This window comes from Aspergillus campestris (assembly GCF_002847485.1).
Source record: "Aspergillus campestris IBT 28561 chromosome Unknown P168scaffold_10, whole genome shotgun sequence".
Lineage (NCBI taxonomy): Eukaryota > Fungi > Ascomycota > Eurotiomycetes > Eurotiales > Aspergillaceae > Aspergillus > Aspergillus campestris.
In genome coordinates, this window is record NW_020194345.1 from 923,477 (window position 1) to 937,113 (window position 13,637).

The 13,637-nt window shown below is 55.2% G+C and overlaps 8 protein-coding genes across 8 annotated transcripts; 5 read left to right on the forward strand and 3 right to left on the reverse strand.

The window, feature by feature from the left end:
* Window positions 1–106: 106 nt before the first annotated feature.
* Window positions 107–1,291, reverse strand: P168DRAFT_273138 (emp24/gp25L/p24 family protein). The gene is made up of 3 exons (XM_024835359.1): window positions 1,073–1,291; window positions 629–1,005; window positions 107–544 (listed from the first exon to the last, which is right to left on the reverse strand). Exons 1-3 carry the CDS (start codon window positions 1,230–1,232, stop codon window positions 395–397), a joined length of 687 nt encoding a protein of 228 aa, XP_024690758.1. The 5' UTR covers window positions 1,233–1,291; the 3' UTR covers window positions 107–394.
* A 147-nt stretch (window positions 1,292–1,438) lies between these two features.
* On the forward strand, window positions 1,439–3,591 carry P168DRAFT_329130 (SANT/Myb-like DNA-binding domain-containing protein). The gene is made up of 3 exons (XM_024841430.1): window positions 1,439–1,625; window positions 1,689–1,806; window positions 1,867–3,591. Exons 1-3 carry the CDS (start codon window positions 1,532–1,534, stop codon window positions 3,425–3,427), a joined length of 1,773 nt encoding a protein of 590 aa, XP_024690759.1. The 5' UTR covers window positions 1,439–1,531; the 3' UTR covers window positions 3,428–3,591.
* Window positions 3,592–3,689: 98 nt separating this feature from the next.
* P168DRAFT_329131 (uncharacterized protein) lies at window positions 3,690–6,056 on the reverse strand (the record flags this gene model as incomplete). Its single annotated transcript, XM_024841431.1, has 1 exon — window positions 3,690–6,056. The coding sequence occupies exon 1, from the start codon at window positions 5,829–5,831 to the stop codon at window positions 3,690–3,692; it is 2,142 nt and encodes a 713-aa protein (XP_024690760.1). The 5' UTR covers window positions 5,832–6,056.
* A 194-nt stretch (window positions 6,057–6,250) lies between these two features.
* Window positions 6,251–6,743, forward strand: P168DRAFT_306352 (uncharacterized protein; the record flags this gene model as incomplete). The annotated part of the gene is made up of 1 exon (XM_024839017.1): window positions 6,251–6,743. The coding sequence occupies one exon, from the start codon at window positions 6,251–6,253 to the stop codon at window positions 6,575–6,577; it is 327 nt and encodes a 108-aa protein (XP_024690761.1). The 3' UTR covers window positions 6,578–6,743.
* A 113-nt stretch (window positions 6,744–6,856) lies between these two features.
* On the forward strand, window positions 6,857–7,784 carry P168DRAFT_329133 (uncharacterized protein; the record flags this gene model as incomplete). Its single annotated transcript, XM_024841432.1, has 2 exons — window positions 6,857–7,181; window positions 7,501–7,784. The coding sequence occupies 2 exons, from the start codon at window positions 6,857–6,859 to the stop codon at window positions 7,782–7,784; spliced, it is 609 nt and encodes a 202-aa protein (XP_024690762.1).
* A 61-nt stretch (window positions 7,785–7,845) lies between these two features.
* On the forward strand, window positions 7,846–8,480 carry P168DRAFT_292262 (uncharacterized protein). Its single transcript, XM_024837556.1, has one exon. It carries the CDS (start codon window positions 8,113–8,115, stop codon window positions 8,440–8,442), a length of 330 nt encoding a protein of 109 aa, XP_024690763.1. The 5' UTR covers window positions 7,846–8,112; the 3' UTR covers window positions 8,443–8,480.
* A 795-nt stretch (window positions 8,481–9,275) lies between these two features.
* P168DRAFT_312360 (5-methyltetrahydropteroyltriglutamate--homocysteine S-methyltransferase) lies at window positions 9,276–12,159 on the forward strand. Its single transcript, XM_024839566.1, has 3 exons — window positions 9,276–9,475; window positions 9,544–9,883; window positions 9,945–12,159. Exons 1-3 carry the CDS (start codon window positions 9,465–9,467, stop codon window positions 11,916–11,918), a joined length of 2,325 nt encoding a protein of 774 aa, XP_024690764.1. The 5' UTR covers window positions 9,276–9,464; the 3' UTR covers window positions 11,919–12,159.
* Window positions 12,160–12,255: 96 nt separating this feature from the next.
* P168DRAFT_273148 (3-oxo-5-alpha-steroid 4-dehydrogenase family protein) lies at window positions 12,256–13,551 on the reverse strand (the record flags this gene model as incomplete). The annotated part of the gene is made up of 2 exons (XM_024835360.1): window positions 12,256–13,287; window positions 13,441–13,551. The coding sequence occupies 2 exons, from the start codon at window positions 13,549–13,551 to the stop codon at window positions 12,256–12,258; spliced, it is 1,143 nt and encodes a 380-aa protein (XP_024690765.1).
* Between the last annotated feature and the right edge of the window lie 86 nt (window positions 13,552–13,637).

Below are 13,637 nucleotides of genomic sequence, written 5' to 3' on the forward strand. Positions count from 1 at the left end.
TACTATATGAGTAAAGAATTTGTCAGGTGTGTACAGCGTCTAGGAGATAGCAGCCAGACTTGGATAATCTAATACAGGGCTTAATCTAGAGGAAGATTTAACACCACCGTGGTGAATACTTTATTAACCAGACTGAAACGAAAACGCTACATAAGCAGAAAGACACAAACTAAAACCTATAGAAGAACCATCCTATTATCTGCAGTGACAGGTTTCTTGCAGAGTAAGAAAAAAAAGAAAAGAAAAAGAAGATACAGTCATCTAACCATCCAAAAATAAATAGAGCGTTCAGGAAGTAGGTAGGTAGATAGGTATGTATGCATGTAATGTAGGTACGGAATATAGATAGATGTAGACTCTCCCTCTTCACACTACCACGTCAAGGCAAATTGACCTACGTCAACTTCTGCTTGATGAAGAACGAGCGCAGGTGGGACAGCTGCCAGGCGCAGGCGGCGGAGAGGACAGCCAGCTGCATCAGGGTCCAGCGGACGACACGGGAGTTGGTCGCTTCGGACTGGTCACGGAATTCGGCCTCGCGTTCCTGGGGAGGTTAGCTATGCTCATAGACAGACACCCATATACGACTAGTGTTCCATAGTGTATCACATGATAATGTAAAACTCACCCGTTGGAACACCTGCTCCCGGCGGATATCCTGCAACCGACCATTCAAGTCCTTAACCTTCTGCACAATATCTTGAATCTTACCCTTATCCTCCGTCTCGATCTTGCTGGTCTCGCCGATAGCCATGTCGAGCGTGACGCGGAGGGCCCCCGGGGCACCGGACATCCACACCGCGACGTTGGTCTCGGGCGTCAGGCAGATCTTGTGCTGGCCGGCATCGGCGGCGGAGAAGGTAAAACGGCCGGCGTGGTTGTCGCGCTTGGAAACGACACGGTGGTCGTTGTCAAAGATCTCGTCCACGGTGATGAGGACTTTCAGGCCGGCGTCGACTTCGTAGGTGTTTGTTTGGGTGTTGATGACTTCGGTGGAGTATTTTCCTGATTTTTTTTATACCGTGTTAACAAACGTATTCCATGTCAGATTGGCAGAAAAGAGAAGGCGTACCAGCGACGAGGGTGTCCTTGGGCAGCTCCTCCAGGAAACACTTGGATTGACGACCGTCCATATAGAAGTAGAGGGCGTTGGTGGGCACGGAGAGACACAGGATGACACACAGGGCCACCAGAGAGGACAGCCATGAGGCTGAGGGATTGGACCGAGCCATGATGAGGAGAGAGAGAGATCAAAAGGGGTGGTGGGAGAGGAGACTCGAGGGTTGTGGTGGAGAGAGGGAGATGGGAAGATGAAGTTGTTTGTTGGTTGATCGATCTGGCTCCAACGGGAGTCGGTCTTGGCGCGACTCATTTCTCTCTCTTCCCTTTGCGTCTCTTCTCCGCCTCCTTCTCCTTCTTGATACTCCCCACTCCATCGCTTCTATCTCCATCTTTTACGCCAGACCGATTCGGTGTATTTTCTTTATATTTTATTCAGTTTATTTGAGATACCCACCCCACTGGCCCCGCCATGGCCGCCGCCGATGTTCGGGACATGCTGGATTTGCCCGCGGAGGGCCAGCCGCGACCGCATAAGAAGCAGAAAGTCGTCGAGAAAAGGCCAGGTGGGTTACGTCTGGAGAATAAAAAGATGGCCTGGAGTATCAAAGGCTAATGGATGTCTGCAGAGGGTATTACCCGAGAGCTCTTTGCCCTTCTCGGCGAAAGGGCCCCTCCCATCGCCATCAGCGAGAACCGATACAAGGGCCGACCGAAATGGATGAGCAAGCTGAGAGTGCGCCCATGGTATGCTCTGTTCGCTTCACACTGATATCAGCGGCACTTCTGACCATCTGTGATCTCTAGGCGCATGACTCCCTTCTCCAATAGCGCTCGATCGGACGGCCTCATTCTCAATCACTGGCAGCGCCAACCCGAAGTGTCCAAAGCCCCAGCACTCGAAGGACCGGCGATGGAGGTTGACGGACCGAAAGAAGAAGAAAACACACCCCAGGCCCTAGGACAGGAATCCTTGTTCGCCAAATACAACATCAAGGCGCGTGTACCACGACATTACACCGACGAAGAGTACAACCGCCACCTGAAGAACGACGACTGGTCGCGGCAGGAGACGGATTACCTGGTGGACCTGGTCGAGGAGTATGACCTGCGCTGGGTGGTAATCGCCGACCGCTACGACTTCCAACCGCAACCGGTCGACGCGGAGGCCAACACCGGCGCGCTCGTGCCGGCCAAGCGGGTCCGCACCATGGAACAGATGAAGGGGCGGTACTATTTCGTATCCGCGTCCATGCTAGCCCTCGAGCACCCGCCATCCGAAATGTCCGAAGCGGAGTTCGACCTGCACGAGAAGATGATGAAGTTCGACGCGGACCGGGAACGCGCCCGCAAGGAGCTAGCAGCCCTGCAGCTGAACCGCACGGCCGACGAAGTCCGCGAGGAGAGCATCCTCCTCGAGGAACTGAAGCGCATCACCGCCAGCGAGCAAGAGTTCATCAACGACCGTCGCGAGCTCTACACGCGTCTCGAAGTCCCCGTCAGCGTCGGCAACACCACCATGTACCAATCCAGCCAGGGCCTCTCCCAACTCCTGCAAACACTCCTCCAAGCAGACAAGACCAAGAAACGCCGCTCCATCCTCGGCGCCGAAGCCGGCGCCGCAGCCAGCCCCGCCAGCCAAACACCAACCTCCAACGCACCCACCAACGCCCGCGACAGCCGAGCCGGCACCCCCAGCACAGTCGCCGCCGCCGCCGCCGCAGCAGCCGGAGGCGCCGCGGGCGGACCCACAAACAAGAAGGCCATAGCAGCGGCAGCAGCAGCCGCCAACAAAGAAGCGCAACAAGCCACCAAAACGCTCACAGCGACCGAAGAATCCCGCTACGGCGTCCAGCACCACGAGCGCCTCGCACCAGGCGTCCAATTCCGCAGCGACCGCGCCCAAAAGCTCACCCAAGCCAAATCCAACGTCCAAACACAAAAGCTAGCCGGCGCCCTCGCCGAACTGGAAGTGCCCCTCCGACTAGTGATGCCCACCGAACGAGTCTGCAAGGGCTTCGAAAAGCTGATCCACTCGGTTAACCTGCTGCTCGACGCGCGCAAGGTCGCTGAGAAGGTCGAGAGCGAGATCCGCGTGCTGGAAGCTTCTCGGGATGCTCGCGAGGCTAAGGATAAGGATAAGGAGAAGCCTGTTAAGACTGAGCAGCAGGATGATCAGTTGCCGCCGGAGTCTACTGATACTGCTGCTGCGGCTAATGGTACTACTACTTCTACTGCTGGGGGAGACAAGAACTCAGCGGGTGATGCTGACAGTAAGGCTGTGGAGGCGCCGTCTACGTCGCAGAAGCGGTCTGCTAGTGTTTTGAGCAATGGGAGTGATAAGAGCTCGAAGAGGCAGCGGAAATAGGTGTGTCTTTCGGATACTAGGCGTGTCTTCCGGATTGATTGTTTATATGCGTGTGTTCTTTGTGCTGTAAGATACCTATGTACGACTGGGATGGATGGGATAGGCGTTGACGGACTGGATGGGATTCATTACACTTTTTAATCGACATGTAGAAATTTCTTGATCGATGCTTTCATTCTACTTTCATTCTTTACCGCCCGTCCATGCTCTCCGGCAGACACCAACTGCTGTCCAACTGCTCTCCATCTCCAAGTTTATCTGGTCACTGCGTTTCGACACAGTCCTGGTACGCATCCCATTCGCTCACCACGGTCTCGTCGCTGAGGCGCTCCTGCCACTCGCCCTGACCGGGTTCCGGCATGGTCATTTCGTGCGACACCTGCGAGACCCCAGTGTCCCCAGAATTTCGAGCCGGAATGATCGGAACGTTGTCACTCTCGTCCGTGCTATGACGCCCCTTGCGAGCCCGGACTTTGAACCGAATTCCCCGCGAAGCCCGTCTCCGGACAACGGGATATGCCTCTTTCGAACCCTTTCGGATGGGCGCTTTTGCGTCCAGACTAGAGATCCGTTCGGCCACCCCGCGCCTCTTGGCCCAGAGACTTTTGGCGCGGCGGAGTCTCACTTGCCGCTTTGAAAGGGGTCCTTCGGTGTTCTTGGTGGTGGCAGATGCGGTCCTCTGTTGACTCTGCGATGCCGGGCTTGCTGGACCAACGCCGCAAAAGTGAGCCCAGGGGGGTATTAAGTCTGTCTCCACCGCTTCCCGGGTGTCCTGGTTCCCCCTCCAGTGTGATATTCTGTCCCACAGGGAAGGTGACTCCCCGCCTGTGCTATGGATACTAGTTGGCTTATAGCACGGAATCCCAGGCCGGTTGCGGGGGCTCCAGCGACGGGCGAAGCCTGGAACATTGAGACTCGACGACGCTGTTTTTGAAGATGTCCGCACATTCTCGTCCGAAGTATCTCTGCCGGCTGAGACAGAGGATTGGTTTCCAACTGCTCTTTGATGAGATGCGTCCGCGTCATCAATCATAGGCCCCACACTGCCATCTTGGGATGGCCTGTCGTTGGTAGAAGGAACCAACGCGTACCCATAGCCCATGCGACGTCCTCCCGATAACCATCCGACGCTGACACTGCAGGAAGAACCCACTTCACTTTGACAATCTGGCTTGAGGGATACGGTCGACGGGTTGAACTCAAAATGCTCCGTAAATTTGCCCTGGGAAGTACTCGCTCCGCCATCAGAGTAATTGGTGGCTGTTGAAAAACTGGACGGTGTGGCCATGCGAATGACTCGCACTTCTGGTTGTCCCCGCTCTTTCCGCGTGCCGGATGGAGGAGACAGGTGCCTGGTATCTTCATTGTTGTCCATCATCCTGTCATCCAGCGACTGGGCTTTGGACCGAAGCGGGGAAGAGATGGAGGTCGTCGCCAGCATGTGTGGGATATTCATGTCCTGCAGATGAGGCGAACTGGCAGGCCCAACCAGCTGCGCCGAAAGCCGATTTCGCGTTCTGGGGATCACAATATCCGGGGTCCCTCTCGAGGAGTCGGTGGATACCCTGTAGCCCCGAGGCACGGGGGAGACTAGGTGGGGATGCCCGCGACAGGGGACCGACGAGTACAGACGGCCGCTATTGGGGCCCAGCGGCAGCGAGGCGCTGGGGATGTCCGTCTGCAGTCTCGAATGACGGACATTGGGCATGGGCAAATCGTTCTCCGCTGTTGTGGCACCATTGTCACTTGGCTCTGGGTCTTGTAGCGGATCAACCACACTCGATGGGAGTCGATCGAGGCCCACCAGGTCTAACTTGGGGGAACATTGCAGGCGTCCATGTCCCCAGGACAGGAACGATTTCGTTCTGTCGCCGTTCCTGGGAAAGATCCCCGAATTCTCACTTTCAGTCCTGCTGTGCTCTTCCACCAGGACACCCAGCGGCTCGCTCTTTCCCTGTTGGTGTGGAGCGCCGTTCTCTCCCGTGCCGGTCGAGGAGGGGTGGTCGGGGGTGTGCTTGGGCTGTTTTGGGGTGGATATGAATTGAGCGTCACTATCATAACCTCTCTCGCTCATCAGACTACTCCCCACGTCGCCTGAGGCGATGGGAGCGGCGTTGAGGCCGGTGGATCTGGCAAAGGGAAAGATGGAGCCTTTTCCTTCCCGGGAGAAGCGTTTGCGCAGCTTCTTGGAGAGACCGCTAGACGAGTCACTGGGGCGATGGAGTCTGGGGGCATCGACCGAGTCGGAGGAGGAGGATGTACGACTAGTATTTCTTGCTAGATGGGCACTTTCCAGAGGATCGATCGCCGGTGGATCGTGGGCATCATGGATGAGGGTGGACCCAGACGTGGATCTGCCCCCTCGGAAGCGAGGACAAAAGGAGAGCAGCGCGGAGACAGTCATCTCTTCTGATGGGTTGCAGGGGGATGTGTCTGTGGTAGTAGGTTGTATGAAGTGAAGTCTGTCAATGGAATTGACGGTGATGGTTCGGGGTCATGGCCATTGTCGTGATGAAAGAAGAAAGAACCGACCGGCTCCTTCCTGTACAGGGATGGACCTTGACTATGGCTTGTCCTCTTAATATTCAAAAGGCGGTTGTTTCTTTTCATTCATCCATTCTGGAGTTTTCTTTGTCCGGTGGAATGCATTCATCTTGCTATTCATATCTGCATAGTGTCAGAGTATAAATATCCATCCTGATGCTCATCTGTAGATTAATCCATATCCAGGCTATCCAGCTCATCTATCCATCCATCCAGTTCATTACTCGAAAGCCCATCTACCTGCTAACCATCAATCAACCAGTCCAAAGGTAAGCAACCATGCCCATCCCTCCAGGCTACTACATCGGCTGCGACACAGTGACCAACCTCGACCCTGAGGATGCTCCCTGCCCGGAGGGCATGTACCAACTACACATGTTTGTGCCGGTCACCGGGGTTTTCCTCACCCTGGAGGCCCTTCTAGACGCCATGCTTATAGATGTGAAAGCGGGCGAGGGATTCGCCGCTCGCAACATGAATGCGCGTGTGGGAGGGGTCTGGTTCCGGTTCAATGTGACCGAAGAGGGACTTGACGGGCCCCGATTGCACCTGGAAGCGATGGCGGAGCTGAAGTCGCGGATCCTGCGTTTGATAGATTTGGATTGAATGGTAGGATTTTGCATGAGTAGGGTACCTTGACTATGGGGTTGTCTGTTCTTTCTTTCTTTTTGTGGTTCTTCTTTGTCCTATTGAGTGTTTTCATGTTGCTGTCCGAGTCTTTGCGTATAGTGAGCAGGGTATAAATACCCATGATGCCCACTGTAGATCCGTCTATACCCAGTTTATCTAGTTCAGTTTGTTGATCCGTTCCATCTAGTTCATCGATCGTAAATCTATCTATCTGTTAACCAACCAACCAACCAAGTAATTCAAAGGTAAGCAACCATGGTCTCTCATCGAGGCTACTACATCAATCCCAACACAGCGATCAACATTGATACCAAGTTTGTCCCCTGTCCGCCGGGCCTCTTCCGACGGTACATGTTTGTGCCGCTCGTTGGGGATTACCTCACCCTAGAGTCCCTCCTCCAGGCCATGTTTCAGACCGTGCAGGCAGGCGAGGGGATCGGCGGGGTCCAAGTAGATGACACGCGTTTGGGCGGGGTCTGGTTCCAGTTCATCGTGACGGAAGAGGGGCTTATCGAGCCCCGACAGCACCTGGAAGCGGTGGCGGATCTAGAGAAGAGGATCTTGGGCTTGATGGAGTTGAGTGAGTGGACATCTCGCATGGATATAGCATCTTGATTATGGGGATGTTCTTTCTGTCTTTCGTTCTTTCGTTCTTTCTGTAGACCTTCTTTGTCTGATTGAATGCTTTCATATTGTTATCCGGAACTGCAGATTTGTCGGGGTATAAATACCCAGGATGCCTATCTGTAGATTAATCAATTACCAATGTATCCCGTTCATCTTTGTTCACCCATTCCATTCAATCCATCAGTAGAAAGCCCATCAATCGATCAATCAACCAGCCTAAAAGTAAGCAACCATGTCTTACCGTGGTTATCACATTGACTCCAACACGGTAGTCAACCTTGACCGCGGGTTTACACGCTGCCAGGCGGGCGTCTTCCGACGGTTCATGTTCGTGCCGCTCACAGGGTACTACTTCACCCAGGTGTCCCTCCTCCAGGCCATGCTTTCCACCGTGAGAGCGGGCGAGGGGATCTCCGCGACCGGTATAGATGTCATGCGTGCGGGAGGGGTCTGGTTCCGGTTTGATGTGGTAGAGGAGGGACTTATTGAGCCCCGACTGCGCTTGGAAGCGATGGCGGAGCTGAAGATGCGGATTTTGCGTGTGGTGGGGATATGAGTGGATGGTGGAGATTTTGTATGGGTAGAGTATTGTCTTGCATGGGTAGAGTGTCTTGACTATGGGCTTGTTCTCTTTATACCCTAGCATTATCTCTTTCATTCTTTCATTCTTTCTTGGGATCTTTCTTTTTGTGTTTGTCTTTGTCTGATTGAGTGTGCCATCTTCGCGGGTATTTGACTCTTCGTGCAGTGTGTCGGGTATAAATGTCCAGGACGCCCATCTGTAGATTAGTCTATCCCAGTTTATCCAATCCCCATTCATCCAATCCACCAGTTATCAAACAAAATCCATCTGTTAATGATTAGTTCCAAGGCAAGTGACCACCATGCCCTTATTTATATATTCCGACACGGTGTACGACCTCGACCCCTTCTATCTTCCCCGTCATGCAGGCTGCTTCCGCATATACATGTTCGTCCCTGTCCCCGGGGAATATGCCACCAAGATCTCACTCCTCCGGGCCACGCTTGAAGCAGTGGAGGCGGGTAAGGGAATCCCCGCGTTCGGCTTCGAACCCAGATATGAAGGAGGGGTCTGGTTCCAGTTCAACGTGACAGAGAAGGATCTTGAGAAGCCCCGACAGCAGGAGATAGCGGTTGCCGACCTGGAGACGCGAATCCAGAGATTGAGGGAGGGGATTGAAAGTGGGTACTGAGGTTAATAGGTAGAAATTCACCGAATACAGTCAGCTTAACCCTGGGTTTTCATCCAGATTCTGAGGCCGTTGGATGACAAGAGTAATAAACTTGTATCCGTACTCCAGCTGTCCGGTCTTGTACATGTCCAGTGCGGCACGGATGTTGACATGTTGGTGGGTTAGACTCTCATCTCAAAGGTAGGATTCGAGTTGCTCGATTTAGAAACTGGGAAAGCATGTTCCAATGATTCCCTGGACTTTTCAAAAGGCTCGAAATTCCTCTTTCCTATCCATGTTGTATATGGGAGGGTCTGGTTCTAGGTCAACGTGATGGAGGGACTTGGAAAGCCCCGAGTAGTAGAGAGCCATTGCCGACGTGGAGGCGAATCCAGGGATTGAGAGAAGGAAGTGGATACTCGCTTCAATAGGCAGAAAGTCGCCGAATACAGTCAGATTAAGATGAAGCCCGATCGAAGATAGAGATTAGTAGTGTGTATTGAGTAGTCGAAGGAAACAGGCCGATCCCGGACCTCTCTATCCTAATGGGGATTAGTGTGGAGAGCACAGCTTGGGTATCACGCCATTGGTCGCTCCGGGGATTGGTCTGCGGTATTCTGACCGTAACTTTCATGACGATCAAACGCTTGTATTGACAGTCTGATTTGATTGGTTGATCATTGCACAAATCTACAACATGATTGGTCAATCTCCTGACAGACCGGGGTACACAATACGGTCAGGTACGGTACGGTTCGGTCCCGGTACTTCCAGTACTTCCATCCAGGACGATCGGAGGGGCAGGTTTGGAATTCTGTCAGGAAGAATCGGTCCCCCTCCACCCCTCTTTCTTCCCCTCCCTTTCTTCTTATTTCTTCGGCCTCCCCTCCTTTTCTCTTCTCTTCTCTTCTTCTCCTTTCTTCTTCTTCTCTTCATCTCTCCCTTTTCTTCTCTTCCTCCCCCTATCAAGAGATCTCTGGATTGTCTCTTGTTTACTTTCTTCTCACCTCTTTTTCTCCTCTTCCCCCTTTACATCAGTCAGAATGGTTCAATCGTGAGTACCCTCTCAACACCCCTGGGATCATCTTTGGTCTGATCCAATGACTGACTGTCCATCTTCAGCTCCGTTCTCGGTTTCCCCCGTATGGGACGCCTGCGTGACCTCAAGAAGGCCACCGAGGCGTACTGGGGTGACAAGATCTCTCGCGATGAGCTTCTCGCCGAGGGTAAGAGACTCCGTAGCGAGCACTGGAAGATCCAGAAGGATGCCGGCGTCGACGTCATCCCCAGCAACGACTTTGCCTTCTACGATCAGGTCCTCGACCACATCCAGCTCTTCGGTGTCATCCCCGAGCGCTACAGCAAGTATGGTCTCCACCCCGTGGACGAGTACTTCGCCATGGGCCGTGGTCTCCAGAAGCCCGCCAAGGATGGCCAGGAGGCCATTGACGTTCCCTCTTTGGTATGTTCTCTCCATATAGAATGCAGTACTCCCCCTATAGTGCAAGGCTAATATCACACAGGAAATGGTCAAGTGGTTCGACTCGAACTACCACTACGTCAAGCCCACCCTTCAGGACACCCAGACTTTCAAGCTGAACGCCGACCCTAAGCCCGTCCGCGAGTTCCTGGAGGCCAAGGAGGCTGGCGTCATCACCCGCCCCGTCATCCTGGGTCCCGTCTCTTTCCTGACCCTCGCCAAGGCCGACCGTGGCCAGACTCTGGACCCCATCTCCAAGATCGATGCCCTGCTCCCCGCCTACGTCGAGCTCCTGACCAAGCTCAAGGAGGCCGGTGCCACCGATGTCCAGATCGATGAGCCCGTCCTGGTCTTCGACCTCCCCGAGAAGTCCAAGGCTGCCTTCAAGCCCGCCTATGAGAAGCTCGGCTCCCTGGGTGCTTCCGCCCCCCGCCTGCTCCTCGCCACCTACTTCGGTGACATCGTCCACAACATCGAGGTTCTCCCCGCCCTGCACAGCCTCCACGGCATCCACGTCGACCTGGTCCGCCACCCCGAGCAGCTCGACACCGTCGTTGGTGCCCTTGGCCCCAACCAGGTCCTCTCCGCTGGTGTCGTTGACGGCCGTAACATCTGGAAGACCAACTTCCAGGCCGCCATCGCCAAGGTCGAGCTGGCCATCCAGAAGCTCGGCAAGGACCGTGTCATCGTTGCCACCTCCAGCTCTCTGCTGCACGTCCCCCACACTCTCGCCAGCGAGAAGACCCTCGACGCCGAGGTCCGTGACTGGTTCAGCTTCGCCGTCGAGAAGACCGCCGAGGTCGTCGTCATCGCCAAGGCCGTCACCGAGGGCCCCGCCGCCGTCAAGGAGCAGCTCGAGGCCAACGCCGCCTCCGTCCAGTCGCGTGCCTCCTCCAAGCGCACCAACGACCCCCAGGTGAAGGAGCGCCAGGCCGCCGTCTCCGACGCCATGCACAACCGCAAGTCCGAGTTCACTACCCGTATCGCCGAGCAGAGCAAGACCATCAACCTGCCCCTCTTCCCCACCACCACCATCGGCTCCTTCCCCCAGACCAAGGAGATCCGTATCCAGCGTAACAAGTTCACCAAGGGCGAGATCACCCCCGCCGAGTACGAGCAGTTCATCGAGAAGGAGATCCGCGAGGTCGTCAAGATCCAGGAGGAGCTCGACCTCGACGTGCTCGTCCACGGTGAGCCCGAGCGTAACGACATGGTGCAGTACTTCGGTGAGCGCTTGACCGGCTACGTCTTCACCACCCACGCCTGGGTCCAGAGCTACGGCTCCCGCTGCGTGCGTCCCCCCATCATCGTCGGTGACATCTCCCGTCCCGCCCCCATGACCGTCAAGGAGTCCAAGTACGCCGTCTCGGTCGCCAACAAGCCCATGAAGGGCATGCTCACGGGCCCCATCACCTGTCTGCGCTGGTCGTTCCCCCGTGACGACGTGCACCAGTCCGTCCAGGCCCAGCAGCTGGCCCTGGCCCTCCGCGACGAGGTCGTCGACCTCGAGGCCGCCGGCATCAAGGTCATCCAGGTCGACGAGCCCGCCCTCCGTGAGGGTCTGCCCCTGCGCACCGGCTCCGAGCGCGAGAAGTACCTGCAGTGGGCCGTCAAGGCCTTCCGCCTGGCCACCGCCGGCGTCACCGACGGCACCCAGATCCACTCCCACTTCTGCTACTCCGAGTTCCAGGACTTCTTCCACGCCATCGCCGCCCTGGACGCCGACGTGCTCTCCATCGAGAACAGCAAGTCGGACGCCAAGCTCCTCAAGGTCTTCATCGACGAGGCCTACCCCCGCCACATCGGCCCCGGTGTGTACGACATCCACTCGCCCCGTGTCCCCAGCGAGCAGGAGATCAAGGACCGCCTCGATGAGATGCTCCAGTACCTGCGCCCCGACCAGCTCTGGGTCAACCCCGACTGCGGTCTGAAGACGCGCCAGTGGCCCGAGACCAAGGCCGCCCTGACCAACATGGTCAACGCGGCCAAGGCCTTCCGCCAGAAGTATGCCAAATAAATATGTGCAAACCTAACAACCGCTGCCTGCCAATGCGGTGACATTCTCAACCCGTCACCGCTAGGGTCTCGTGTTTTTGTGTGATGAGTTACGATGATGATACCAAAAGTTCAACATATGGGTTCATGGTTTGTACTAGAGATACCGGGATGGAGTTATTTCAACATGGAAATTCAAATTTCAACATATTGCCTCAGGATTGCCTAGGCTTAGATTAATTATAACTATGTGTTTCATATGTAATTGTTTATTACCTCCCTGTAGACCTATAAGCGTAGACCATCCATCATTCACCTCACAAGGGTCTATCTCCATTTACATCCCCCAAGACAGAAACCTAGAGCCACGGACACCAAGGCACCACCGCCCCCCTCCCCTTAACCCCCTCCTCCCCAAACCTCCCAACATACCACTTCCGTCCCCACCTCGCATGCGGCAACAGATTCGCCACCGTATTCACAGCAAACGCCAACCCCGCCAGCGGCAACGGCACACCAAGCGCACCAGCCACCTTCGCAGCCGGCACAAACCACGGGGCCAGGCGCAGCGGCGACACAGCCGTGACAGCCGTCTTGGACCCGATACCTGCGAGCAAGGAGGGAATGAGAAGTGGCTGGATTGCTGTGCCGGCGAGAGCGAAACCGAACCATTCGGCCCATTCGAAGACGTAGTGCGGGTAGAGAATTGAGGTGAAGGGGCCTTTGGGCGGGGGGATGACGTAGACTTTGGAGTATTTATTCTTTGACTCCTTGTTGGTGGTGTCTTTGGGTGTAGAGGTGGTTTTCTCTTCGGTGGGGGCTGAGGAGGAGGTAGATGAAGATGAGGAGGAAGAACGTTTGGCGACTTCCTCCCGACGCAGACGGAAAAGCGTCCTCTCCGAATAAATATTCCCCGCCATACCCAGCGCAAACACCAGCGTCCCCAGCAGAGACGTAACCCACACCGCCGTCGAATTCCCATTCCCAGCCGACACGGCAGCACCCGAAGAAGCCAGATCCTCAAACCCCTCCCACAAAACCTCATACCCAAGCACCCACCCCGCCAAACAAGTCGAATTCAACCAATTGAAGCAAACAGCCGACGCCACGATAAACACATGCGTAGGCGACACGCTGGGCGCCATCAAGGGCGACACGATCGCGCGGTTCACGTAGTGGATGAGGTAAAGCGCGACGACGAGTTTGTTGGGGAGGGGCAGAGAGTCGATTCCGAGGTTGGAGCATTGTGTGCGTAGTATGTAAAGCAGGTTGAGGGGGCCGATCAGCTCCATTAGCATCCAGCCGAGGCGGCCGGGGATGTTGAGGGTGGCTTTTGGGAGGGAGCTTTTGCCGGCGGGGTAGTAGGGGGTGAGCCATTCGAGGGTTGTGAACTTTTTTTTTTTTGCATTTGTTAGTGAGTTTGTTGGGTTGGGTTGGGTTGGGTTGGGTTGGTTTGGTTTGGTATGGGCTAGGTTGGGGTTGCATTGCATATGATGATGCACTAGACTGGGATCTGTTCATTTTGATATGGAGGGGAAGCTCACCAGTGGAAAGTATTGGAAGATGTTGAGAGCTACCCTGTAAGCATCTGGCGTGAGCCGGATGAAATCCCCCAGTGGGGGGAGGGATTGGATGGTAGATGAGATAGCGCCCATGGTGATTGATATGTAGACACGATAGCAATGCTATACAATCAAAACATGCAGAGTAGATCAAGGTAGATTAGAGGGAGGGTTAGATA

Coding starts and splice junctions, on each gene's coding strand:
- P168DRAFT_273138 (XM_024835359.1), bottom strand. CDS start 1,232: ATGGCTCGGTCCAATCCCTCAGCCTCATGGCTGTCCTCTCTGGTGGCC. Junction 1,006..1,072: donor CAAGGACACCCTCGTCGCTG/GTACGCCTTCTC, acceptor AAAAAAAATCAG/GAAAATACTCCACCGAAGTC. Junction 545..628: donor GGGAGCAGGTGTTCCAACGG/GTGAGTTTTACA, acceptor TAACCTCCCCAG/GAACGCGAGGCCGAATTCCG.
- P168DRAFT_312360 (XM_024839566.1), top strand. Junction 9,884..9,944: donor CCATTGACGTTCCCTCTTTG/GTATGTTCTCTC, acceptor AATATCACACAG/GAAATGGTCAAGTGGTTCGA.
- P168DRAFT_329130 (XM_024841430.1), top strand. CDS start 1,532: ATGGCCGCCGCCGATGTTCGGGACATGCTGGATTTGCCCGCGGAGGGC. Junction 1,626..1,688: donor AGTCGTCGAGAAAAGGCCAG/GTGGGTTACGTC, acceptor GGATGTCTGCAG/AGGGTATTACCCGAGAGCTC. Junction 1,807..1,866: donor AAGCTGAGAGTGCGCCCATG/GTATGCTCTGTT, acceptor TGTGATCTCTAG/GCGCATGACTCCCTTCTCCA.
- P168DRAFT_292262 (XM_024837556.1), top strand. CDS start 8,113: ATGCCCTTATTTATATATTCCGACACGGTGTACGACCTCGACCCCTTC.